The following is a 26548-nucleotide window of genomic DNA, read 5'->3' as shown; positions in this document are numbered from 1 at the left end:
GCAAGAGTCGTAATAGTTTTCAGTTCCTCTGTGTCTGTCTCAGTAAGATTACTAAACACTAACTTTAAATAGATATAAACAATAAAATTTACTGTGTTAATCATTCACTTTAGTGCTTTTTAGTATTTCATTTCTAAAATGCAAGAGTAAATTTAATAATTTAATAGAGGAAGAAAAACACATTAGAAATCTCTTGTGTACTGCATGAAGAACCTTTTTTTTTTCTTCTTTTTTTTTTTTTTTGTGGTTTTAGCATCACATCATATCCAGATTTGTCCCTTTTCTGCTTTTCTCACAGAAATATGTTTTGGGTAGTGGGTGGGTGGGATGTGTGTGCTCATTTGAGTAACTTTGTCTTAGAAACTATGGCAAGCACTACTCTTAAGTGCAGAAAGACCATGAAAACCATCAGTCTTCAACTGTTAGACTCACATTGCTTTTGCTTTTACCACCTGCATTTCAGTATCCTGACAGACACTGTTTAAGATGCAGACTATAGTTAAGTATTCAAGATAATGGTTTTTGAACTGTGATTTGTTGTGGTCCTGCACATGAAAGATACACTGTCTTTTGTCAAGATTTTCAACGAACTGTTTTTTAAACTTTATTATTTACAGAAACTATATACAGTCTGTGATGTAGCAATGAATATCATTATGTCAAAGAGTACAACATACAGTTTGGAATCCCCTAAAGACCCTGTACTTCCAGCCAGATATTTTACTCAACCTGACAAGGTATACTTTGGCGTTTAATTTTTCTTGAGATAAGTCTGTTTAAATATTTCCTAGTTGTAATTCAGTTGTTTTTCTTAAATATTTCTTGTAACTTCAGACTTCTCCCTCTTACATACATTTTCATTGACAATGTATGTATGTGTTTTCGTAAATATTTTATATATATGTGCACACACCAATTTCTCTTCCCCCCTACTCTCATATTACTGTTCTAGTTTAAAAATTCAAAAGCATAAATGATATAAATTAAATCTTTCAGTGCAATCTGCAGAATGTTTATCTCTCATTCGCTGATTATTACTGTAATTGTCCCCACCCCCTTTTTTTACAGAATTTCAGTAACACCAAAAATTATCTTCCTCCAGAAATGAAGTCTTTTTTCACCCCTGGAAAGGTAGGTATGGTATGGGGGTTGAGGTTTGGTGCTGTGTTTGTGTTCTGGTTTGTCTTTGTTTTTGGAGTGACAGTTTTGTTTACTTTTCTGTGGGTTTTTTTGATTGTTTTGTTTTTTGAAGAAAACTAGCATGTAATTAATGAAACATTATGTTTAAGAGAACAGATTGTTCCTAGGTATAGAGAAAGACAAGGGTAAAAGGAAAACTGCTGCTGTCTGTACTGGGTGGTGGCAACAATAGGCAAAGCCTGCTACCTTTAGAAGGAGAGGATCCAAAACCACCCCAATACAACCCATAATATTTGCCACCTTTACAAAATGGTTAACCCTTTTAGACTGCAGAAGACTACAATGTTGCATACAAAGTGGCAGCTAGGGAAAACTATTAACAGAAATAATTTTAAAAATCATTAATCTTTGGCAAAGCTGACTACAATTTTATAGTACCTTACAAGATAACTGACTGTTCTACAGTGTTAAGTTGTTCCTTCAGAATATGCATTCTATTGAATGGCAGTGTTCTTTCTTCACTGTAACTAAACCCGGGTACTCTTTAGGAGAAAATTAATATCTGTTAAAGGAAGTGACAAACTGTGGTTTTCATCTGGATTAATTCGTCCTGTTCTAGATGGCAAAGACCATTCATTTGTTACCTTGAGGAAGAAAGAAATCTTCATTACCCTTAACTTTGCTAATGAAGCATGAACTGTCAGCTAGTAACTTAATAACAAAGGAGGAGTGCAAGCTAGGAAAAGAAGCAGATTTCTCTTTGAGAAATTGAAAGTCAACATTTATGGAGTGGAATAGATCATCACTGAAATTCTTTTGAATCCTAAGTTAACTTTGATATTATTTAAAATTTCTGGTGCTGAGTACTCTAGCTCTCCTTGTGTTGTTTTGAAACTTTATAACAAACAGGTGAGGTGTATTTGACCACCAAAATTTTCAGTTTCTTCACTATCACAAGAGGAACATGAAATGCAAGTTGGTCTGGGGAGTCTTGTTTTTGTGAGTGGAAGACTGGCTTGGGTGAATGTTAGTGGAGTGGATATAAGCAGATAACACTGAGGGCAGGAAAGCTTTGAGTGAGGTTTCTGTGAAAGGGAGGAGCTCTTTGTGCAGGCCCTCATAGTCCTTCTTCAGCAGGAAGTCCAGTTCAGTGTGAATTTGAAAATCTCTTTGCTTTTGAGCTCTTTCAGCATACACTGATTAACATTTAGTTCTAAACTAATAGAAGTAAATTGTTAAGCTGGATTTAGTTCTCCAAGGTTTGTTTTTGGAAAGCATATGCTATTTTTTTTTTTTTTTGTGCTCAGTGCAAGAATGAATCCTTCTAAGTGTAAAATTCCCTCTCGCTATAAAAGTATAAAGAGAAATTCCATGGTCTGTAGCTCTGAAAAAAGAAACACTGCTGATATGATATGCATGTTGAACTTTTTGTAGCTGTCACTAACTGCAGACATAGTTAGAATCTAATATTGGAGGAGAAGATGGATAATGAGAGATGTAGGGAATGGTCTTTGACTCAATTTTTGTACATGTGTGTTTGGCATTCTCTTTAAGAATAATTGAACTCTTTCAGCTCTCTCAAAAGTCAGTATGAGCTGGAGGCGTTTGGCAGGTCTGAAAGATAATCCAGTTAAATTAATAACCTGAAGCTCACCAGTGTCTGGAAATTGTGGCACTTAATAAAAGTCTAACATTTTTAAATCTGTGAAAGAAGTATCAGAATTTTCTCCATAGTATTTGGCTTTTGAGATTCTCATTTATTCCCAGTTGAAACTAGTGTGGTTTCCAGTAATGTCTCCTTTGCTGAGAGGGCCGTTGTGCTGCTATTTCTGCTTCACTGGGCCAGGTGCTTTCCTGATGCAGATTGGAGCTGGTTCAGGTAGATAAATCAGCAGAAAGCAAATGGCACGCAAAGTGACGCACTGCCTGACTGCATGGTCTGGTGAGCACAGAGCACTACCAATGAGAAGAGGACAGAATCTAAGGCTAGAGAGAGGAGTACTAGTTTTGGTGGCAGCTAGTTATTTGATTGCAGCTCCTTCAGTTTCCTTCTGGTCTCTGTTGTAGCTTTCGTACGACAATGTTTATCACTTTGTGTTAAAATTAACATAATGATTGCAGAAAGTGAAATCTGTGAGTATTTTAAGCATAGTACATGTTAACAATATCTGACCGTGTAGCTTAAAATAAAGGAAATATATTTTTGGTTTCAGCCCAAAGCAGCCAATGTTCTTGGAGCAGTTAATAAGCCTCTTTCGTCAGCAGGCAAGCAGTCTCAATCCAAATCTTCACGAATGGAAACTGTAAGCAATGCCAGCAGCAGTTCAAATCCAAGCTCTCCGGGAAGGATCAAAGGGAGGTTGGTAGACAACAAAGGATCTTTGATATTTCAAATATTTGTAATGGAAACTTTGAATACTTCTATAATGTTTTCTAAGTAAAAGACAGAATTCTTTTATCTTACACTGAAGTAAAGTTACAGTACCACATTGGTATAACTGAAACCATGAATATGGCTTTCTAACTCCAGAAATAAATTTTCTTTAAAAAACCCCAAAACAACAAAAAACCACCAAACAAAAACCCACCAAAAAACAAACAAGAACAAAAAAAAAACAACGAAAAAAAAAACCCAAACCCCAGAATCAAATTACATCCACAATTGGCTGAAGGAAAAAAGGAAAGTCTCATATGTTTTAATTTTTTTGAGGACGGGGTTGGGGTGTTTTGGGGTGTGTTTTAGGTAGATAGCTATATTCCCCCATATATGTACACGTGTATATATATGTGTGTGTGTGTACACAGCTGCAGTCCCTGGGAACCTGGCTGTAATGCTACAAACACATCCCACCTAGGGGCAACTGGTAGACCACTGTAGTGGTCCTGCATGACTTCCTCAAGTCCTGCACTTTGCTGGACTTTGCAGACAAATATTTTTGGATTTTAGGTTTTGTGATGGAGAGGTGAGTGCACTGTAAAGCTACATAAGTCATCTTCTAGTTATCTGTCTTCAAAATTATAGCTTGTTTTGTGTCAGCTTTGTATTCATCAGTCTGTGTATCTTATGTTCATTTTTTTTCTTTTAACTGAAAGCCCCCTTGGTGCTAGTTTTTTTTGGGGGGGGGGTTTGTTTGTGGTGTTTTTTGGGGTTTTTTTTGTTTGTTTGTTTGTTTTTTACTGACAGTGGGAGATTGTATAGCCTCCACTATTTGTATTCTTTCTACTGTTTCACATTCTTTCAAGACTTAGGAAATGTTAAGTTTGAATTTAAGACTTCTCATTTGGTACTTCTGTGACTATCCAACATATAATATTAATTTTAAATGTAGTGCAGTGGTTTGCAAGAAATATTTCTCCACTAGAAAGTCTGCAGAAAGGCTTATTTCTTACAAATCATGCGGGTTCACATGCTGCACTGTATCACTGGCTGATGACACGTTCTAGGACTCCAGATTCTTCTCTATATCCAGAAAAATGAATCTGAGATCAAATTTTAAAAAATGCTGCACTCACAGCCTAACATGTTCTGACATCTTCATAATCTCTCCAGTTCACTTAAATTTAAGGGATTAGTTTTTGGGTGGAGATGCCAAAGACAAAGAGAAGAGATGGGAAGGATTCCGGATGCAGATGCACAATATTTCCAGTTTAGTCAGTCTGAAAATGTACAGGCAGATTGGCATCTTTTGAGAGGATGTATAAAACCTAAGCTTCCCATCACATCCCAGTTAATACAGATTGTACACCTGTAAGAGTGAGAGAACATCTTTCACTCACTATGCAGTGCCCAGGCCAGGGAGTTGAGTTTGTGTGTTTGAATACCACTTGTCATTTCCACACATAGCATATTTCTTTTCATTAAAAAACATGCACTGGTATTTAGAAATCTTGCTTCTGCAGATGAAGTGAAATGACTTGTGTATTGGCTTTTGTGCATTACCTGTATCTGTGGGTTTCAATGTTTACATATGCAGGAGGCATTATTGTCCATGTTTAACATCTGTAGAAACTGAAATATAAATGAAATTACTGCTGCAAAAAGCAGAGGGAAATTTGAATTGCTGTTTTATTGCCTAAATCTCACCGTAGGAAGATGTATGCTCTTTGGCTGGTCTGTCTGTGGGAATCTTTGATGGCTATAGGAAATTGTAGGCAATTGTATGCAAACACAGATCTCTTGCAACTCACACTCTTCTGTTTAAAAAGGCTGCTTATCTTTCCCAGTGAAAAAAGAAAATTGAATGTGGTTTTGATCAAAACATTTGCCTTGAGACCTAGGTGATGTGACTTGTGATACTTGATATCTATAGTACCCACAGTGAAAGGGTCCTTCTGCCAAATTGTTCTTGGTTTATTAATTGATTTTTTAAAATTAAAATTGTTGTCCTTAGTATTTTTTTAATGATTCCCCAACGTATTATAATAATGAGGGAAATATATGTTTATTCATCCTAGGCTTGACAGTACTGAAATGGACCACAGTGAAAATGAAGAATTTACACTGGCTTCACCCTTACCAGGAAAGAAAACTGACAAAAGGGACGACTCTGATCTTGTAAGGGTGAGCTGTTAAAAATTAATGTGATGATATTTGAGATAATTCAAAAAAATATGGTGAAACATGAAACTGAGCTGATATTTTAAACTACTGGAAAATGTGTTTAGAGTTGGATATGAAAATACAATGAAAAAAAAGGTTTTGTTTCTCATAGAATCATATAGGTTGCAAAAGACCTTTAAAGGCCATCAAGTCCAGCCATTAACTCGGAAGAGTGAAGTCCACCATGAAATCTTGTCCCTGAGGTTACAGAGGCTTTGGAGAGTGGTAGTATCCCTACTAATTCTTACCGATGGATATACATATATATGTAGTTCAGTAATAAGAAAGGTTCCTAATGAGGATGTAAAACATCTCACTCAGATGTAGTGCTTTAATATGTAAAAGAAGTTGCAAGCAGGCTAAATATTACCTTAAGCAGTATTTATACCCATATCAGAATACAGAAAAATAAACCACTGAAGAAAATTATAATTGTATTGTAATATTAAAAACAGGTCAAATAAAATAATAAGAATTTCCCTTACCACGAGTAAGTTTCACTTCTTTGTGCCTTAATAGTAGTTGACAGTCTGTAAATTTTCTAGTATTTGGAATATGCATGAGAAAGTAATAAGATCAGATTTGCTAGAATTGGATTTTCTAGGCTGCATTAAAGATGTCCTGTATCTGATGTCACTGCTGCTTTATTTCTTTTTACTGTCTCTGACATTTATCTTTTCTCTCATTATGTCATTCTGGTGCATTTTTCTAGGTTGCTTGGGACATAAGCTACTGTCTAGTAAAAATTCCTGAACTTTTGCTTGTATAAATAACTATCTTATAGTGTGGGAAAAGCAAACCAGTTTATAACTAAGTAAGAAAAATCTGGAGTCTCTTGTCTAAAAAACCTCACACTTCTGTGAACCCTAAAGTCTGAGAGTCCAGACAGCTCCTGGCATGCAGTTCATGTTTAGAAGCATTAGTTTGAACTGGTAACTACTGAGAAAGCTCAGTGATAAAGCAAATACAGCTTAGTGTCTTGAGTACTTTTTTGAGAGCATCATTCCACTTTGAATTTGTAAGTGAGTTGCTCAAGATTGTGGATTCAGAACTCATTTTTGGTTTTTTGGAGTTGGGGAGCAGGTTACAGCAAGCATTAACTGAGAAGCAGGATTTTAATTGGGTAGCAGACGGTCCATGTTATCGCTCTTCAGGATTACACCTTAAATTAACAGATTAACACCTTAGTTCTAAGGTTGTGGGACACTGTTTAGCCCTAGAGAGAAACTTTACTTTGAAATAGGCAGCAATTACTTAGTGGCTAAAAAGAGTTGCAGTGACAGATGTGCATCTGCAAAAGCAAATGAAATGGGGTATAATGAGAATGTCAGTGAAGACATGAACTGACAGGAGATGTCATCATTGTTCAAACATTTTTCTTATTTTCTTCTAGGGTAATTTTTTGTCTTTCAATTTCTTTTCCTTTTTACCCTCATATCCTTCCTAGATTTTCTTTCTGCTTTTCTTGAAAAAGGTTTTTGGTTAAAATGGAGACATGAATGAATATGTAAACTCACCTGTATCTTATGTCACAAGGCAGATGTACAGGGAAAAAACCTTCATTCAGGTTTTAAATGATGTATCTCTGATTATGTAGATGAAATTTCAATGTGGCAAATACTAATAAATGTATTGAAATACAGTAGTGTTACTATGAAACCAATATTGGTACGAAACAGAACTAGTTTAAATATTTTGGATAATTTCATGATGTGAAATGAAAGAGTCATGGTACCCATGAAATGGGGATGGGTAATATTTTCTGCTTTTATTTTTCTGAGGATTGGTTGGGGCCCTATAGCTGCTTATTGAATTCTTTGCACTGTTTATGGCTCTTTACTGTGCTCTTTAGAGAACTAGAGCATGCAGAGGAAAACCAAGAGTTTCTGTGAATATGTTTTCAAACCTTATGATTCAGAATGGGTTTCTACCTTTGTTGATATGTTAGAGGGAAGGGCTGCCATCCAGAGGAGCCTTGACAGGCTTGAACACCAGGAGGTTCAAGAGTTTGACAGGGGAACATCAGGAGGTTCAAGAGCTCCAAGTGCAAGGTCCTGCACCTGGCTCCAGGCAATTCTCAGTATCCATACAGGATGAGGGTTGAACGGATTGAGAGCAGCCCTGCAGAGAAGGACTCTCACGGTCACTCCGTGTATGAGAAATGGGACATGAGCCAGCCCATGTGCTCACAGTCCAGAAAGCCAGCTGTATCCTGGGCTGATCAAAAGGAAACTGGCCAGTGGGGGCAAGGAGGGGATTCTTGATGTCTCTTGGGACCCTCATCTGGAGTGCTGTGTCCATCTCTATGTCCCCATTAGAAGATGGACATGGAGCTGTTAGAGCAGATCCAGAGAGAGGCCACAAGAATGATCAGAGGGCTGGAACACCTCTGCTAAGAGGAAAGGCTGTGAGAGTTGGGATTGTTTAGCTTGAAGCAGAGAAGGCTCTGGGAAGACCTTATTGTGGCCTTCCAATATGACGGGGGCATGTAAGAAATATGGAGAAAGATTTTGACTTGTCCTATAGTATTGGGACAAGGGGCAGCAGTGTTAAACTGAAAGAGGTGAGGTTTATTAGACATAAGAAAGGGATTGTTTACAGTGAGGGTGGTGGGACACTGGAACAGGTTGCCCACATGAGTTGTGGATGCTCTGTCAATGAAGATGTTCAGGGCCAAGTTGGATGGTGCTTTGAACAACCTGGTCTCGTGAAAGGTGTCCCTGGCCATGGCAGGATGGTTGGAATGAGATGATCTTCAGAGGTCCCTTCTTACCCAAATCATTTGTTTTAAGGCTTGGGTGGGTTGTTTTGCTGCTCAGAGCAAATGTTGGTACAGCTCTGACAACAATGACTTGGCAGCTACCACTAAATTCCTGTGTTTCCTTCTATGGTTGTAAAGTCAGGTTGCCCACTGTCTTCTGTATCAGTGCCTTGCCAGTGCCAGCATAGGAGCCAGGCATAAGCACCCTGCAGCTCACAAGAAGAACTGAAGGCACAAGCTGGCAATTCCCATCTTCTCTTCTTATTGTCTTGTTGATAGAAATGCACTTATGGATGTTCTGTCCTACTGTGCTGGACACAGCAGAGGATACAAATGAGGAAGGCCTTACACGCTTCAGGGTTTTAACTACTCACTTTTCAAATAATCTTTCCCCATTGTCTGCTGTTTTATATGTAGGTGTGTGTTTATATTTTTTGAAAATATTTTTGAAATTAATATGGTAAACAATCTGAGACAACTTGTGTAATTTGAAGACTTTCTTGTTGGAGGAAGCTTCTACATGTGACTGTTTAATATGGCAATTTAATTTTTAATTTAATGGTGCAATCTTGCCTTTTTAGTCAGAGATGGAGAAGCCTAGAGGAAGGAAGAAAGGCACTATCACAGATTCAGAAGAGAAGCTAAGCATAGATGACCTGAATAAACTGGGTCAAGAGCAGAAACTTAGAGGCAGTCAACGGGGAAGGAAGAGACCTGCAGTTGTATCAGAAGCTGATGATACACAATGGCAAGAGGAAAAACGGCTAAAAGAAGATGTGATAGAAAGTGAGGATGAACAGAACAGTCCACCAAAGAAAGGGAGAAGAGGACGCCCTACCAGAACAAATAATGGGGCAACACCAAAGGAAGAACCAGTGGCAAAGTCATCAAAAAGGAGCAAAAAAAAACAACCGCCAGCAGCTGCAGTGGAAGAAGAGGAGGAGGAGGAAGAAAGGCAAACTGAAAACATTGAGCAAAAACCAAAAGGCAGGCAAAATAGGACATCAAAAAGAACACAGCAGAGGTAAGTCTGTCTTCTTGTAAGCTGTGTCTTTTTTATCTTTGGACATTAGTTATAATTTGATGCTTTGCAATTTGGGTCTTCCTCAAAACAGAGCAGAACCATCTGAAAGTAGTACAGTTGAATCAGCACAGTCTACGCCACAGAAAAGACGAGGAAGGTCATCACAAACACCACCAGCACAGCAAAAAAAAGTGTAAGTCTTCTAAATCTGTGTTTAGTGAAAATTAAATAATGCCCCTGTGCGCCCAAGCAAACCTTTACTGGAAATATTTCAGAATGCTAGTTGACAGTTAAGAAAATAAATTGCTATTGTTATTTCTAAAATGTTTTCCTTAGCTGCTTCTCCTAGGGCATCTCACAACTGAGGAAGAGGCTGTAAGTAATTTTAATGTGCTCAGGTAGCATGTATGTAGCTTTGCTTTTTTAGGAGAAAAGTCAATAAAGCATACAGAGGTCTTGAAGACAGGGTTTTATTAGGACTTAAAGGAGAGCAAAGTGGCCTTGTTTGGATAGCAGGGAAGAATCAAATTGTTACTATGGTGAAACAGATTTGTGGAGAATTAAGTTTATTCTCATTCTCCCTAAATTAATGTTCACTTTCTAATTTGTGGCCTTCTTACCATCCACTTAAATAATTTTCATGTGGAAAAGATGTATTGTGATCAGTGAAGGGTAGTAGCTTCTGAAAATTCTGAAGTGCATTAAGTTCCCAAATGAAGGTAAACTTGTTGTTGGCTAGCTTCATTTTTTGGTGCCTGCTATAGGAAAACACAGGTATCTGTACCTTTTCTGTACATGTGTAGATAATATATGTAAGCAGAGTGCACAAGGGGTTATTTGACCACTTGTATCAAACTGCAGCTCATGGAGAATATTTACTTTTCTAGAACCTGATATAAATTCCTTGGGGCACTACTTGAGGACATCTACTGTCTGACACTGTTGTACATCTCTGTTGTCTGTCTGGCTTCTGGGCTTAGTTAGCATCACATTGCTCTTCCTCTGGCAGTGTAGTGTACTGACTTGCCTTATAGCAGGGATCTTCCCTACAGGAGAACCTTGCCTGAGCAAGCTTTTATACCCTCATTTCAAATTCTGGGCTCACTCTGGATCACATGATCTGGCATGTTGCATGCTATACATCCTGACCTTTCCAGTTTCCCTGCCTCAGGTCAGACCTGTGCTTCTCCTTTACTCTGTAACCAGAAGCACAGGACCAACAGTGGTTGGTTACTCCAGAAGTCACTACTACACATGCAGTAGAACAAGAGTTGGAAACTGCTACTGCCATGCAGGGAAGACAAACCAACAAATTATTGTTGGGTGATGTGCTATCTGGTGTTTGTCAAACGTGCCTTTTACTAAATATTTAAATAACTTTTCTCTGTGAAGTTGGTATGTTTCTTTACTCCATTTTAAGCTGACAGTAAAATATATCAATACTCACAATCAGTAACAAGCATAGCTCTTGTTCATGTGTATGCAGCTCCTGTCAGCTGTCAGGGTTCAAAGTTGTTGGATCTATTCTAGATTTCATTAAAAAAAAAAAAAAAAAGTGGGTTGTGTTTGTTTGTTTGTTTTATCAGACCACCCATATTTCTTGACTGTTCTTTTTCCAAATCTGCAAGAAAAAGGTGAGACAGTAGCCATTTCTCAGTCTTCAAAGTGCATTGTAGTCAAGTCTTTCTCCCTCATCTACATGAGTTTTCACTGAAGGAAGTTGATAGACTGAGCCAACATTGTGTACTGCAAGATAAATATGTTTATACCAAATGCTTAAAGCTTTCTGTGCTCCTTGGGATTGGATTTGGAAGAATCTAGCTTGTGAATAATTCTTGTGCTTCCTTTTCAATTCTGTTGCTTCTACCAGTCTTGGAGGACCTGAGTTGGGCTAATTTGTCTTAAGGGATGGCAAGTTGGTTGGTTTGGAAATACTATAATTGCTGTGCACTTGAGAGATTTTATTTGGTCTGAATTTTAGTGGTTCTCAGGATTGAAAATTCCTACCACTTTCATGATGTGATGGCATCAGAGTATGATTGTTTTGGATCTGTGCCTCCACTGGAGATTGAAGTCTGTCTGTTACGTCCCCGGTACTGAGTTTCCGGTTTCATTTCAACCGAAACGTCACCAACCTTGGGTGCACCAAGACTGCACCTGCAGCAAATGGGATGATTCAGTGATTTGATTCTGAATTGTGCTACTGTAATGTGGCTGCAACTGTGGAGTTTTGGATACATTTATAGTTGGCTTTTCTTTAAGGCAAGGGGTGTTGGCTAATTCTCATTTTAAGCAAATAGGTGCTTCCTGCTTGTGGCACAAGTCCCATAACCAACACAGACAGTTTAAGATTTTGTTGACTGATTGTTCTTGATTACCCTGATTAAGATATTGTTATGCTGATTATCCCTAAGGTAACTTGGAAGATTTGCATTTTAGGTGTTAATTTCATGGGTAGCAATAGGGGTTCTTCTAAGTCTGAAAAAACATAGATGCAGTTATTCAAATTTGTTATGTAAGAAGTCCTAGAGAAGTAGAGTACTGTTAATGGAATTGAATAGAGAGAAAACTAACAAACAATATTCAGTCTCTGGCTGTTTGGCTTTTCCTGTTCATTGGTTAGTGTTGTTACAGGCCTATTTTGGCCTGTATCGTGACACTGAAGAGAAAAATCTGCCGCGTCTGTAGAGGCAAAATTGTTCAACTTTGTGCTCCTGGGCCTCTATTGTGGAACAATTTTGTTTTCAAATAGTGTTGTCCAGCCTCCTAGCTTCACTTCAGTTCTGTGCATGGATGAACTAGACAGGTGTAAAAGACAGCAGCATTATATAACATGAAATGGTAAGGCTGCTGTTTTTGTGAACTGGAATGTTTGCTCTGCTGTACTGTTTATACATACATACTGCAGATGTACAGGTGCTGTGAAGGTGATCTTTATTGTTCTTCTCCTCATAGCCGTGCAGGGCGTTCTAAACAAGCAGCCAGTAAAGAGAATGAATCCAGTGAAGAGATGGACGTGTTTCAAAGTGGTTCACCTGTCAGTGATGATATTCCCCAGGAAGAAGTAATGGAAGAAGAGGAAGTTTCCACAATCAATGTAAGAGAAATGCCTGAACTTTTCTTTGTGAGTCTTTATGGTGTTCTCTGTGTATTGATGATCAGACAATGACCTCTGTTCTTAGAATGACTTCTCATTTTTAGAACTTAACCTTCCTCCTTTGAAATGAATGGGGTGGTTGTCACCTAGCACTGTTGTGTAGTGGAGCTGCACTGTAGTTTCCTAGAGAAGCTGCATTTCTTAGAAAATAATTTTTCATCAAGTATCTTGAAGTTTCTGTCCTTTGTAGCCTTTCTTATCTGAATGCCAGAATTGTGTAGCATCTAATGGGAATTATTTTCCAGGTAACTCCTGCCATTCTTCTCATCTAGAGTTTAATAATTAATAAAGCTTCTTTATACAAAACAGACACACAAAATAAATAGTACTGGAAAATAAGCATGGAGTCTTGGAACAGAATCCTAAACTGATCTCTTCCTCTTGCCAGCATATGTTAAAATGAGTTCACTTTCGTATTCATAGAAATATATTGGCAATGTTAGTAGTTGCACTGAAACTGAGAATGCCTTCACACTTTTGGATAAATCTGATGGTTGGAGCATCTGAGGGTATGGAAACTCTGAGAAAGGAAACTGCATTGTTGTGAATTCCATTGAGGATGTGGGCTCAGTAAATGAAGTTAGGTCCTGGTCACTGAGTGAGACGTGTACTTGTGACAAAATGAGTAATGAATGACACTGCATATGGATACTCAAACATTATTGAGTGAGCCTGACCATTTTTTCCCATTATAAAATGTATTTGTTCTTGAACTTTTCAAAATTTTTCTGTAAAAAACATTTTAAATATATTTTTTCCAAATAGGTCCGTCGCAGAACTTCCAAAAGGGAAAGACGATGAGTGAGCATGTAGTTACCAGCCTTCCAGGTGAAAGCTTTGAAGAATGCTTTTAATATAAAGCTTGAGACTGAATGAAGCTGTTAGTGCACAAATGGGGTTGCTGAAGAAAAGACAAAACCTATTTTACTGCCCCTGCATTTGCAGTCCCTAGGTCACAAGCTTTAGCCACACACATGTTGATATCATTAACTGTGGATTTTTGTGAAGTGTAATGTGCGCTGGCTTTGTAGACATATGAATTAAACTGTAAATAGTTCTTTTTTTAATGTTTCTGACTTATAAAGTGCTTGTATATCTTTTATCTGCGGCTTTAAACTGACAGTACCCCACTGTTTATTGGATCGATTGATTTAAAAAAAGAACAGAGTTTGTTGAAAATTGATCTCAAGCAATATCTGTCAGTGTTCGTATTTGTACTCTTGTTGACATTTAACTGTGAAAAACAAGTCAGTTGAACAAATAGTGCCACGTTCTTTTGCCACTATTTGTCGAGGAGAAGAAGAAGAAGAAGAAAAAAAAAACAACCTTTGTTTCCTTCATGAATATAACCTAGTGTTTACCTTCAGGCACCTACCTATCATCAGAGGTGCTAAATTACTTTCTTTTACAGTTGAACAATATTGGATAGAATAATACAAGAGATGCAAATTTTGAAAGAAGTTTTGTTTTAAACCTCAGTATTGATGCCAGACTTTTCTGGACTTGCAGTGGCATTGAAAAGTCAAAAAGGATTTAAAATATTTTAATTTTAAAAGCGTGGTATTAAATAATGTACTGAATACCCTACCCATTTTATCTTCCCCTATCAGTTTTTATTAATCTACTGTATCAATAAAATTCTGTAACTGAGTTTTTAATAGTCTAGTATGTTAATGTGTATAGATATTTCCTTCTGAACATGATGTTCACAAAGAGCAAATTATTACTACATTATAATATGAAATCTGATATATAAACATTAGTGAAAATACAGTTCTTATTACAATGTAAAGTTAATCACAAAGAAATTTTATTGATGCAGTGTGTCTTTATAAAGCTGTTCTTGAGAGCCAAGTGTTTTGTATTTTATAGTGAAGTTGCATGTTTATGAAAATGTGCTGAAAATGGGATGTAATGTTTTTTTTGAAACTCGTATCTAGCAGTAGTATATGGTAGGTTGCCTCATGAGAGATCCTTTTATTGAGAGTTTATTGTATCTTTCTGTTTTGTTTTTGGTTTTTGAGCCAAATTTTTTTGGTATGAAGAGCTAAATTTTTTGTTGAATAACCAGCTGTCAATTATTATGGTCAAGATATTCAAGATTTGAATGAAGCTCCATTTTTATTTTGTGCTACAATAGAGAGAGGTTGGTTTGTACTGGTTTTTTGTTTTGGTTAGGGTTTGGTTTTTTTTTTTGTTTTTTTTTTTTTTTTTTTTTTTTTTGGTTAGGGTTTGGTTTTTTTTTTTGTTTTTTTTTTTTTTTTTGTTGTTGTTTTTTTTTTTGTTTTGTTTTGTTTTGTTTTTTTGTTTTGTTTTGTTTTTTTGTTTTGTTTTTTTAGTTATAATCTGGAAAAAAAAAACAACAAAAGAAACAATATACATAGAGCAGTATCCTATATACAGTTTAACAGTTTGCAAACTGTCTTTGAACCAAAATATATCAGTTACTATACTCTGCTTAGCCAAGCACACATCATAATTTCAGGTGCTGTTCTCCCTCTCATTCCCTACAGTTCACAACACATGAAAAATAAATTTCTAACTGAAGAAAATTTTATTTCATTGAATAATGGAGCGTTTTCACATAATCCATCAATAAATAAGTTATTGTTGCAAGGTTGCCTGTAAAGATTATAGGAAAGGATAATACTGAACCGCAAATTCACCAATTTACAAACTGTAAGATCACTAATAAAACAAGCAACCCTTAGAATTTTTTCATTATTCATTTTTTTTGGTACCACTAGGAAAAGGTATTATAAACAATTAGATTATTCTGCCTCATCTTAACTTCCCCCTCTTCCAGTATTCTGCTTTTTAACATTCACACCTATAGATATGGGGGAAATGCTGACTAGAAAGGCAGTTATGGTTGATATGAACTGACTTTGAATAGTTGGCACAACAGAACTGGCTTACTTATGCTTCAGCAGTGCAAATGCAAGTTGTTGAGGGTTTTTTATGGTATAAAATGATTGAAAGCTAGCTTTGTATTTTCCTCTTTGACAGAATTGCACTGAAAACATTTATGGAAGATGTACCTTTAAGTCAATTTTATACAAAAATATGAAAAAGTAATGCTGAAATTGCTGCAGACTCTTGAGGCTTTATGTGCATAAACATGGTTAGGTTAAACTTCATGGAATATTGATGCACCATTACTGATCATAATGTTTATTGTAAATTTAAACCATAGTTTTGCAATTTAAATGTTGATTTCTTGGGTAATAATGTGTAAATCATTATTTCTTGAGAAATAAGCTCAGCAAATATGTCATTCTTATATTCAAACCTCTTCTAAGTTCATTCTCATCTCATATAAAGAAAATGAATATTTTATGTACTAACATTTTGAGATCTGCGTACAGTAGCTACAGTAGATTATAATTATGTATAAAAGATAAATTGCTAACATTCAGTTAGCATGCTCTTCTGCAATGATCATGTTGAGTTTATAAAAATGTACTGTATTACATTAAAAGATCAAATTGAACTCAATGTAACAAGTTCCAGTATGACATTTTTGTGAGATTACCAAAGTGTCTTGCTGTACTTTGCAGCAAATAAAGCTTTTGTTACATTTCCTTTTTTTGCTGCAGTGCAACAGGAAACTTTCAGTGATCTGTAGTTCATGTGCAAAATCCAAACAGGGATTGTAACCTTTATGCTACTGTTTAAAAATAATTCACTGATTCCAGAAGCATGGTGGTTTTTTACCTGTCACAGACAGAGATAATGAATATTTAGGGCAAGCTAACCCGCTAATAGGAAGGAAACATGAAAGTGTTTGAAAGTTCTAATGTGACTATACCTGTTCCACCTCAGAAAATCAGAATCCTGTATTAACTATACTTGACTCTGCCAATTGACTTTATTTTCTAGCAAAATAGAAACCCTTTTCAAATATTTGGACACTTGCTATTTTGACATTTGGATCTCTGTGAACAAAAATATTAGTTTACAAAAAGATACAAATATTAAAGACATTTTCACCAAAAATGAATATGCTCAGTTTGTGAGTAACTTGCAAAAAACTTACGTGTTGAATCCTAAATACATTATTCTGGCATAGCATTTGTCATCTGACACTCTAGAAAAGTCACCACCAAACATGAGAGGGTTGTGTGCAGTTTTCTTGCTGCTTTTTTTTGCATGTGTAGATTTTGACAGATTATCCAAGTCTGCTTTTGTGAATGCACACAGTAGGTTTTGGATCCTGCAAGTTTACTTATCATTCATACTTATCCCTATTGCTCTGTGGGGTTAATTCTTAAATGCAGTCGTCCTGTGCAAATACAAGTACAAACCCAAAAACGTTGTTTGAATATTCTCAGTTGTGCACACAGAGGATATGAGGATCTTAAAACAGGACACCAGCGATAAGCAAAATTGTAAGTTTGTGGATGGAATAATTTTACAAACTTGCCTGTGTTTAAATACATATAGTGCAGAAATGGATACATCTGTACCTCATCCGAGTAGGTGCAGTACATATTTTATAAATACTTTTTTAAAGAGACACATTCAGGTACACCACTGTGTTTGATCAAGGCCTCATGTCTATAAACACACATGACTAAGATGAGTTCTAGATGGCCATCCTGCTACTCTGATGGTTATGTAATGACCAAAATGATGAAATTCACTTGACGAAGACCAGTCATCCATCAGGAGCGGTAGAACAATCTGTATGCATTCTTTTTTCCTTTTTTTGTGCTCACAGATTGCCATTCCAGTCTTCACATCTTTGTTGGATGTTGCCTTTACAAAAGACATTTACTAATTTAGGTGCAATAGCCTAACACTGACAGAAGTGATTTCTGTTCCACAGACAAGCAAACTTCCTGACGTGTCAGTAGGTTTGACCCACATCCTCAGGATGCCCTCTTCATTGCATACAGTACAGATTCTGCTCTTTTGTTGATCCTGGAAAAGTAAGAAGCTGAATGTTGGCAGTTGGTAAAGAAATACAGACAAAAAAACCCTCCACCCAATTTGTTTTAAAGTTCATCAGATTCTGCTGTCTAAAAGATCCAGTCTCTTCACAGTGGTCCCCAGGTGCCACTGTATTTGTGTGGGCATGATAAACATGGTCTTGTACAATGTGTACAGTAAGGAAAAGATTTCATGCTTGCATTTTTTTCAGTACCTCAGTACAGTCATGATGTGGTTTTCAGCAGCACTTTCATTTCTGTAATGAAGGTGTATATTGTATATTCTTTTTGAAACAGCAGCATCATATCGATGTAAGAAGGAAGAAAGCCTCTACATGCACATTTCTACCCCTGCAAATAAGTATTTCAGTAATGATGCAGTATGTTGGAATTACTTTAACATGTGGGTTCTTTGAAGGATGGATAACATAAGGTGCTTGATTTGGCTAGCTGTGTTTCCCATACTTGTATCCTACCTCACATATGTAGACACAAAGGAATGCAGTATTTTACAAATCAAAGCAGTGTTACTGAACACTGTCCCTGCTTACTTGGAAGTAATTTTGTTACTAAAAAGAAATTGCAGGTCACAGATTTGTTAGTGGTTCTGAAGAGATTTGGTGCGCTGATGGCTTCAGATAACATGTTCTGTAATACTGTGTCAGTATTGTTGTTTTTCATTATTTTTCTATAGGTAGAAGACAATTGCACAAGTTATGACATGCAGTGTAAGAGAACATGAGAACTTAGTAGCAATTTCAATAGTGGTAACTTCAGTTGCTGTTACAGTGTAGAAGATTGCATTAGAATGAAACAATCTTATCCTAAAAAGCTTTTTCTTTACTGTGTTGGGAAGACAAGCTGTAAACCAGCTTTCTTCTTAATCACAGCACCTTGAAATGGTCTGTTTCGTAACAGCTGTCTTTTTTTGGTAGATATACTTTAAACTTGCAGGTTCCTGTTTCTTGTAGTATATTTCTATTTAGCAAAACTAAATTATTGTAAACTAAAGATATTTTGAAGAAGAGAAGAGTTTTGAATCCTTATTTAATAAATTAATAAGGTGTTCATTTTAAGCAAAGAGTTTTTTGGGGGTTGGCTTTTGTTGGGTATTTTTTATAGCTATACCTGTAGATGCAGTAACATGTTACATGAGCATGATGTGCTTCGCCATTTTTCTAGTCTTTGACCTGCAAGACACTGAAAAGCAGTATTACCTGTCTTTGTGTTTTCCCAAAAGGCATTTACTCTTATCCTTCAATGACCATTTCAAAAGATGAATAAATTATGGTTTAATTATCTTCTGTTATAATCTCTATGGTTTAGGTGATGAAAAATCAAGTGGGGTCAAGTGGTTGGGTGGAAAGTGAGGTATTAGGGATGGGTTATTGATTTGAAAGGTGCTGGAGAGATCAGTAAAGAGTAGGGAATCAGCAGATAAATGAGGTAGGCATGCATTTCCTGATATGAAATGACTTATGGTAGGAGTGTTCTACTCAAGATGAAAGCTGAGATGGTGAAAACTAAAGTGGTGATGATGATAGTATTATTATTTATTTAAGAGAGGAGAATTGAGGATGTGTTGCTTTCTCTGATTTGGAGGAAAATGTGTAAGAACCTGCATAGAATTGAGACTAATGCCAGGAGTGTTTGTGGCAAGAGGGCAATGGCTACTGCTGAGGGCAAATGTCATTAGTAAGGAATTTGGAATAGTTTGGCAAAAGAGGATTCTAACCTCCATAGGTAGGAAGTAGGGCAGCATTCATTTATGTGCTAAAGTAAAACTGGGGCAAAAGAGGTCAAGGTATAAGCCATTGGGAAACAAGAGCTTTCAAAGCTGCCTAATAGCAGCAGCCTGCACAGGCCCACATTGCAGATAGCAGCATTTAAGCATTGGAATGATGTTTCCTACAGTGCCTCTCATTCAATCTTTCAATGTGACCTCTTTTCTCAGCAGCATTTTGTGAAACCCTGATTATCTGCTCTTCTTTACTAATATCAGTATACGTTCTCAGCAGCCTGGGATGATTCTCCCCTACCTTCACATACAGATGTCCTCTTCTACAGGACAGTGTGAGTCCTATGCCCAGTCACTGCTGCTTTTCATTCCTTTCAGTGGGCCCCAGCCAGGCAGGTTTCTGAATCTTTCTGTTTGCGACATGGGCTCTTTGCTGAGAGCGTGCTTGGTCACTGAATGGCCTCCTCAGGGAAGCAGTCACAGCAACAGGCCTGACAGAGTTCAGGAGTGTCTGGATAACACTCTTGGTAGTTAAGTTTATTTTCAGGTAGTCCTGTGAGGAGCAGGGAGTTGGGCCTGATGATTGTTATGGTTTCTTTCCAACTCAAGGCGATCTGTATTTCTAAACACAGCTGTTGTGCTGCTTGTTTCACAGGCATTGAGGTGTAAAGCAAAAGCAGTCCTTGGACTGCAAGGTGTATTGAAAAAGATTTGGACAGGTTTGGTAATTCACAAGAGAAGTAGTAGTTGAACTGCTGCTACATTTTGATACCTCATTTTCCCAACATCTAGTGCGCCAAGCTGCTTCCAAGGTTATAGGTAATATAGAACTTCAACAAAATTAGGAAGGTGTCTTCCAAAATCTGGCCTGTATTATCCAGTGAAATGGCAAGGAAGGACTCCCTTGAAACATAAGTAGCCAACTATGTGTTCCCAAATACACTTTGTTTTCTGAGTCTAAAGGAGGAGTAATACAGAGAGATTTAGACAGAAGTTTCCATTCACTCTTTCTTGCTCCTGGTAGTAGGGAAGAAACAAGTTTTCAGTAGGAATGTGAAAGAAAATGAATACTATTGCAGTAGGGAAGAACAAGTTTTGCCAAACCATTTTTTGTATGGAAAGAACAGGAAAAGTTACTCAGGAAATATGTATCACTTCAGCAACATTTAATGATTATATATACTTGGGTGCTATCCTGACAAATGTGTGATTGTGGCCTATGGGATATTACAATAATTATTCATGGGATAGTGTTTAATCTCTGTAAGGATCTTAAAATTAATTTTATTTTCATCTGAAGCTGTTCAGTTACTTTTATTGTTTATTTTTCTATAACTGTTATTTAATATCTGGTCAGCATCCATTGCCTGGTTTCAACTTTTGCATTTAAACAAAATAGGGAAGTGAGAGATGGCCATGACACAAAATTGCTGCCATTTAGTGCTATCATATTTACTTCATATAAAATATTTGATGTAACATGAGAACCCTTTAAATCCATGCTTAATTCATTAATATGTTCAAAACTTGTGATTTTGTCATCTTCGTTTCTGTGTTACTATTTGATATTGAATCTGGAACATTGTTTTATTTTGTGGTGTTTTCTGTTTATGCAAGAAAAAGGAGTCCTTAGTACTGTAGCCATCCCTGCTTAGGATCCACCATTCTATTTAACTTCAAGACTTATGAGGAATTCTAAATAGTTGTTTAAGTAGCTGGATTGTCCCATTTTGTTACAAAGGTAAAAAATTGCCCAGGTGTTCCTCAGTTAAAATTTCTGGGGTGAATGACTGATACAGCTGGAGGCTTCAAACAGTGATTCCCTGTTTGAATCTCTGGATTCCATGTTCCTGTTAATGAAGTGTGATGTTCCTGATAGCCATTACCTCTGCTAGATGTAGGGAGATACTAAACCTCACATCCATTCAGCCACATTTTTCCATTCCTCTGTTGTGTTAATTTTAAAAGGAGTGGGAGTTTCATCTCTGCCAGGAAATTACTTCAAATCTTTAAATCTTTTTCTTGCGAGCCTTTTGCTTTTATGTGTAATTTGTCTGTCATGGTCTTGATATCAAAAGGCATTTCAATGTTTTCTTGTTTTGGATTTTTTTAACCACATAAATTTAGATCTTTGGACATAAGCTGTTCACTTCCCCTGCAGGCATTCTGTCCAGGTGTTCTGCTATTTCTAGCCAGTGACTGTACACAGCTAGTTGTCTGTGTTCAGGCCTTCTGGGAGATACTTTTAAGAGGTGAGTGGTCAGAGTGGCTTCTACCCAGACTCAGGTGACTTCTGGAACATTGAAGATCTACCATATTCTGGTTTTCTTCTGTACACCTGCATGCAGCCTCATCCATGCTCTTGCTAATCTGGATTTCACCACACAAATTCCATCATGAGAGCTCATGGGGTCATCTGGCCCACTGACGTGACACAGCATGGTAGAATTTTTTGAGAACCTTCTCCTGTGCTAGGCAGTAGCCAACTAGTGCTAAACTACCAACTGCACTAAAAGTGGTGTAACATTTTCATGGGAGTGCAGGCCAACTCACTTGAAGAAAGCATTAGTTGGTGTATGCACAGTGGGTGAGCTTTGAGAGACCATGAACATTCTACTTGGGTTTTCTGTCATTTGGTGTCTGCTGCCGACACATTCCTGCAGCTGAGAGGTTCTGAAATGCTGAGTATGAGAGGAGTGAGAATCCAGAACATGGCAGCTTTGCATATGGCAAGGGGATCTCTCCTGTCCCACGTGCCAGAGAGAAATACAACCATGTAGGAGGCGTTGTTATTAAAGTAGAAGATGTGTGTATTTGCTTCCTTTCTGCCATTTCTGCTGTTAGCCTTCTGAAACATCGGATATTTTAATATTCTACAGAGCAGAAACTGAAATGCAACAGTTTTGTCATGTGTACATTTGTAAGAAAGGTCAGACTGGGAGTATGTGGTGAAAAACCCAGATGTTCCATGGTCTTGGCTTCTGTGCACAGCTGTGGCAATTTTTATTTGTAAGAACTCCAGTGCCTGTTGAGTTGTGCCTCTTTATTTTTCCTCTTACACATTTACATTTTTAATGTGCTGAAAAAGGTTTGAAAACAAGGTTTCAAGTTAAGCATAGTATATTGTTTTCCTTATTTGAACCATGGTTCTTACTTTTCTTCATATGATGTAGACTGGTGTGGAAATAGTGACTGTGAAGAGGAGAGCTGCGAAACTAGGGAGAAGTCCTCATGGGAGAGTGGAGTTCACTGTTGCTCTACACAACAAGCAGCATCTGAGTTCAATAAAACATTGGCTGTAGCCATGGAAAACTCCTCAGAAGGAAAGTGTCGTGTGCTAAAAAAATAAAATAATCGGCACATACCGTGTTATCTATTTGGGATTTTTGTATCTTTTATACCTTTCTCTTTCTTTTGATGTTTCTGCCATGTTCCTTCCACCTTTGTACTGTTCCTTTGTGTTAGTCAGTCTAATGACACAAATACAATTAAGGAAAACCAAGTTTATCTTAAGAAAAAGACTGACTAAAACTCCTAAAGTTCTGCCTGCTTTGTCATCAGCAGGTGCTTTCTGCTCTTTTCTGTGTGTTCCTGGGCTCACAAGGCTTTGATGAACAGCGGTGATTAAAAACAGGCCCTGAGAACAAAGGTTCATCCCCCCCATCACTGGAATATGTACCTGTTTGCACAGATCTGCTGTGGCTGAGAGCCAGAGCTCTGCAGGAGGAAAACTCATAAATGAAAAATGATGCAATGAAGTAAGGGAGTAAATAGACTTTTCAAACTCTATGAGAATATCACAGGAAAAAAAAAAAAAAAGAGGAGATTCACATGACCTTTTTAAGAAATGCAGTGAATTTGATATTGATATTGATTTGATAGTGATTTGATATTGAATTTGATATTATGTTTGGGTAACTTACTAACAAAGTGTCTCTATAAATAAAAAATCTGAAGTATTTCAGTCCTCTGCAAAGAGGAGTAAGTTCATTGAACGTTGCATGGACAGTCATGTGATGACCAAGTCACACAACACTTTCTCTGCTGAAGGGAAACAGTACAAATTCACTACTGAAAGAGAATGGGTAATGGGTTTAGATTCTGGCAATGGGGTATCAGATCTCTCAAATTAGTGAGCTTGTATCTGAGGGAGTCCTTTGCCCAGTCAGGATGCAGGGTTAGATGATTTCCTGCTGAGGTGGAGCAAGAGGTCAAGGGAGGAGCATGCAGTTACAGATACAGAACAGGCATTGGTCAAAATTATTTTACCAGTCAAAGGTTTAAATATGCAATAGTGGATGGAGCTGTGAGATGAAGATGTGATTCCTGGGATGGGAAGAAGCTGCAAGCTAAACTCCATCCTGGGCTGGTCCAGGTGGTAATCCATAAAGTGTCTCAAACCAAGCTATATTTGAATTAGATGAGACAGGGAATGAATATTTTGGCTGCTTATACTAAAACATGACTTTTTTTCTTACACCTGTAGATAGCCCAGTTCTTTGCTTAGGAGGTATGAGTGGACTCAGAGAGCAGTGGTTCAAGGGCTACTCTGCCTCAAGACTGGTAACAACTGTAGGATCTGTCCTGGGATGTGCTGTGTTTAATGCCTTTTTCAGTGACCTGGAGGAGATGGCAGAGTGCTTGCTTATGAAGTTCCCAGATGACAGAACATGGAAGGGGGCAGTCAGCTTGCTGGCATACAGACACCTGGAGTCCTTGGGGAAATGGGGCCACCTCATGAAGTTGAATAAGCACCCACGGGAAATAAGCCCCTGCACAGGAAGAACCCTTGAGCATGATGCAAGGCTGGGGACTGACTAGTTTGGGCAGCATATCTGTTGAAAATCAGCTGGGGGAGATGGTTTTAATACATCACAGTGGGATGTATTAATAGGAGCAAAGCAAGTGGGTAATTAATAGGTAGTGATTATCCCCTTTACCCAGTAGTTATTAGACCAGATCTGGATACTGTGCTCAGGTTGGCACCCTGAGAACCTGATAAATTCCTGTGAGTTCGGTGGAGAGCTGCCACAATGGTCAGGCCCGGAGCACAGGCTCTGTGTGGGGAGGCTGGCGGAACTGGGCTTTCAGCATAGCTCTGGAAGGAGAGCAAAGAAGAGCAGCCTGCTGACACTGGCACAGAGGGCAGCGAGATGATGGGCCCAGGCTTTTCACAGCAACGTGTGGTGGGAAGAAGGGACACACAGTCAGACAACCTCGGTGTAAGGCTGGATTCAGGGAGATGCTTATAAAGACAAACTGACCAGAATGGGCTCAGTAAGGCATGGGATCAGGTTACCCAATGAGAATATAGTCTCTCGTGTAGATTTTCAAGAACCAACTCTGCAAAGCTCTGAGCAACTTGGCCTCACGTCATGCCTGACTCTACTTTGAACTAGATTTTGGCCTACAGACCTTCTGAGGTCCCTTTCAGCCTGAATTACTGAATGACCCCATTCCTGTAACAGCGTAGCTTTTGAACTGGGAATTATGAAATAGGACAAGTATCCCTGGCTTGACAAATTTAGGTCACTCTACTATATTCCACCTGCCATTTAGCATCACTGCTGGTCAGTGCTAGCATAGTTTAGGAGATAACAAATACAAAATAAATAGATTGGTTATTCTCAATTTTTTAGATGTGAGTTCAAAATAGTTTCTCATACATTTGTGACACACACACACATATATCCTGCACATATGCAGGCAGCTTGAAATCAGATTTTTTACTTCTAGCTCATTTCTAGTTATCACTACCAGGTACCTATGCATTGTTATGCTAATACAGTATGTATTATTGTTATTATTACAAGTCATGTAGTATTTCAAGGGCCTGTATGGCCATGGGCTTAATTCATGGTTCTCCTAATCTGCTGAGTACTAACTTCAATTTTTAAGATACTGTGGTGGACTTTTGATCTGATAAGTAAGGAACTACTTCAGCATAGTCAGGTTTGTTTGAAGAATTTGAAATTCTTTTGGCATGGTAAGATGAATATTCCTCAGTGAACGATTGCCAGCACTGAAGACAGACTTGGGTTGCTGGAGACAGATTTGAGGAATTGCATATCTGTTGGGGCAGCCAACAGGTATGGCAGATTGCGCAGCAGTTTCTGGACCATGCTTTGAAATCTTGTGGGTGTTCTGAAAGTTCCTCATAGGATTGACACAGGACTCAGAGACATTTGAGGAGCATCAGTGTGCTGCTGCTGCTGCATGTGAGGATGCTGCAACCTCAAACAGGTCTGGCCTGTTCCTGAAGAAAGGGGGCTCTGAGCTGCTGTTCAGCTGATTCCCGGCTGAAGCAGACACAGGCCTTTTCAGTAGGTATGGGGCAGCCGTCCAGAAGCACTGCCTGGCGGAGAACATGGCTTCCCATGGCAGCAGTCAGTGCAGGACAGAGACGGGGACCTCGCTGTGAGCAGCAGACACGTGCCCTGCCATAGTGAGGATGTGCTGCAGAGTACAGACCCCAAAAGAGTTGGGTGAGTGGCCTCTGTGACATCAGCAGCCTCAGGGAGTGCAGCTCCGCAGGGCTGTGGCTGAGGAATGCTGGGGACCTCTCCTCAGGGCTAGGGACATGGGCTTTTGTGCCTAGGAGGGTCCATGTTGCCAATTAGCAGAGCTGTGGGAGGATGAAAGTGGTTGGGCATCATCAGTGATGGCAAGAAAGATCCACCAAATCTTCTCCAGGACCCTGCAGGTCCAAAAGCTCCTCTGTCCTGAGGTACAGGCAGAGTCTGTTGGGTGGGAAAGCAGAACTCCCACTATGGCAAAGGCTGGTGTCTTCCTGGGCCTGGAAGCATGGCTCCTGCTCCCCCTGCAGATCTGCTCCCAGGGAAGGAATTCACTCTGGCCGGACACCAGAAGCTGGAGACTCCATCCAGTGCATTTCTGTACCTCAGCTGGTAGCCCTGGGAGAAAGCAGATAATGGCAGCAGTGGGAGACTGACCTGTCAGCTATCTGCTGACTCAATCTGATATCTAGAGAGGCCTGCTGTGGTCTTGGATTGTGCTTTTCCTTGTGGGTACCAACAATGTATCTTGGAGACTAGGAGTGACCAAGGAGGAAACAGTGACCTACCATCAAACTGTCAGGTTCATTAGGTTGTCAAACAAACAGAATCGAGGAAAAGAAGGGGCTGAAAGGGGCCAATTTTGAGAAAAGCAAATCTTTGTCGGGAAAATTCTGTG

At 38.3% G+C, this 26548-nt stretch overlaps 1 protein-coding gene across 2 annotated transcripts in view; it reads left to right on the top strand.

Annotated features, from left to right (window-relative positions):
- Positions 1-14329, top strand: part of PDS5B (PDS5 cohesin associated factor B) — a 100232-nt gene extending 85903 nt beyond the window's left edge. The window contains exons 28-35 of one of the 2 annotated variants that reach the window (XM_041416051.1): positions 618-737; positions 1069-1131; positions 3354-3499; positions 5596-5695; positions 9083-9525; positions 9617-9718; positions 12481-12622; positions 13448-14329. In XM_041416051.1, coding sequence (XP_041271985.1) covers positions 618-737; positions 1069-1131; positions 3354-3499; positions 5596-5695; positions 9083-9525; positions 9617-9718; positions 12481-12622; positions 13448-13483 — 1152 coding nt within the window. In that variant the 3' untranslated portion in view covers positions 13484-14329. Of the gene's footprint in view, positions 1-617; positions 738-1068; positions 1132-3353; positions 3500-5595; positions 5702-9082; positions 9526-9616; positions 9719-12480; positions 12623-13447 lie in introns of both variants that reach the window. The other variant, XM_041416050.1, reaches the window with a different exon arrangement.
- The last annotated feature ends 12219 nt before the right edge of the window (positions 14330-26548 follow it).

This window comes from Onychostruthus taczanowskii, unplaced genomic scaffold (genome assembly GCF_017590055.1).
Source record: "Onychostruthus taczanowskii isolate IOZ18803 unplaced genomic scaffold, ASM1759005v1 scaffold50, whole genome shotgun sequence".
NCBI classification, from domain to species: Eukaryota; Metazoa; Chordata; class Aves; order Passeriformes; family Passeridae; genus Onychostruthus; species Onychostruthus taczanowskii.
This window is presented reverse-complemented; position numbering and strand designations above follow the sequence as displayed.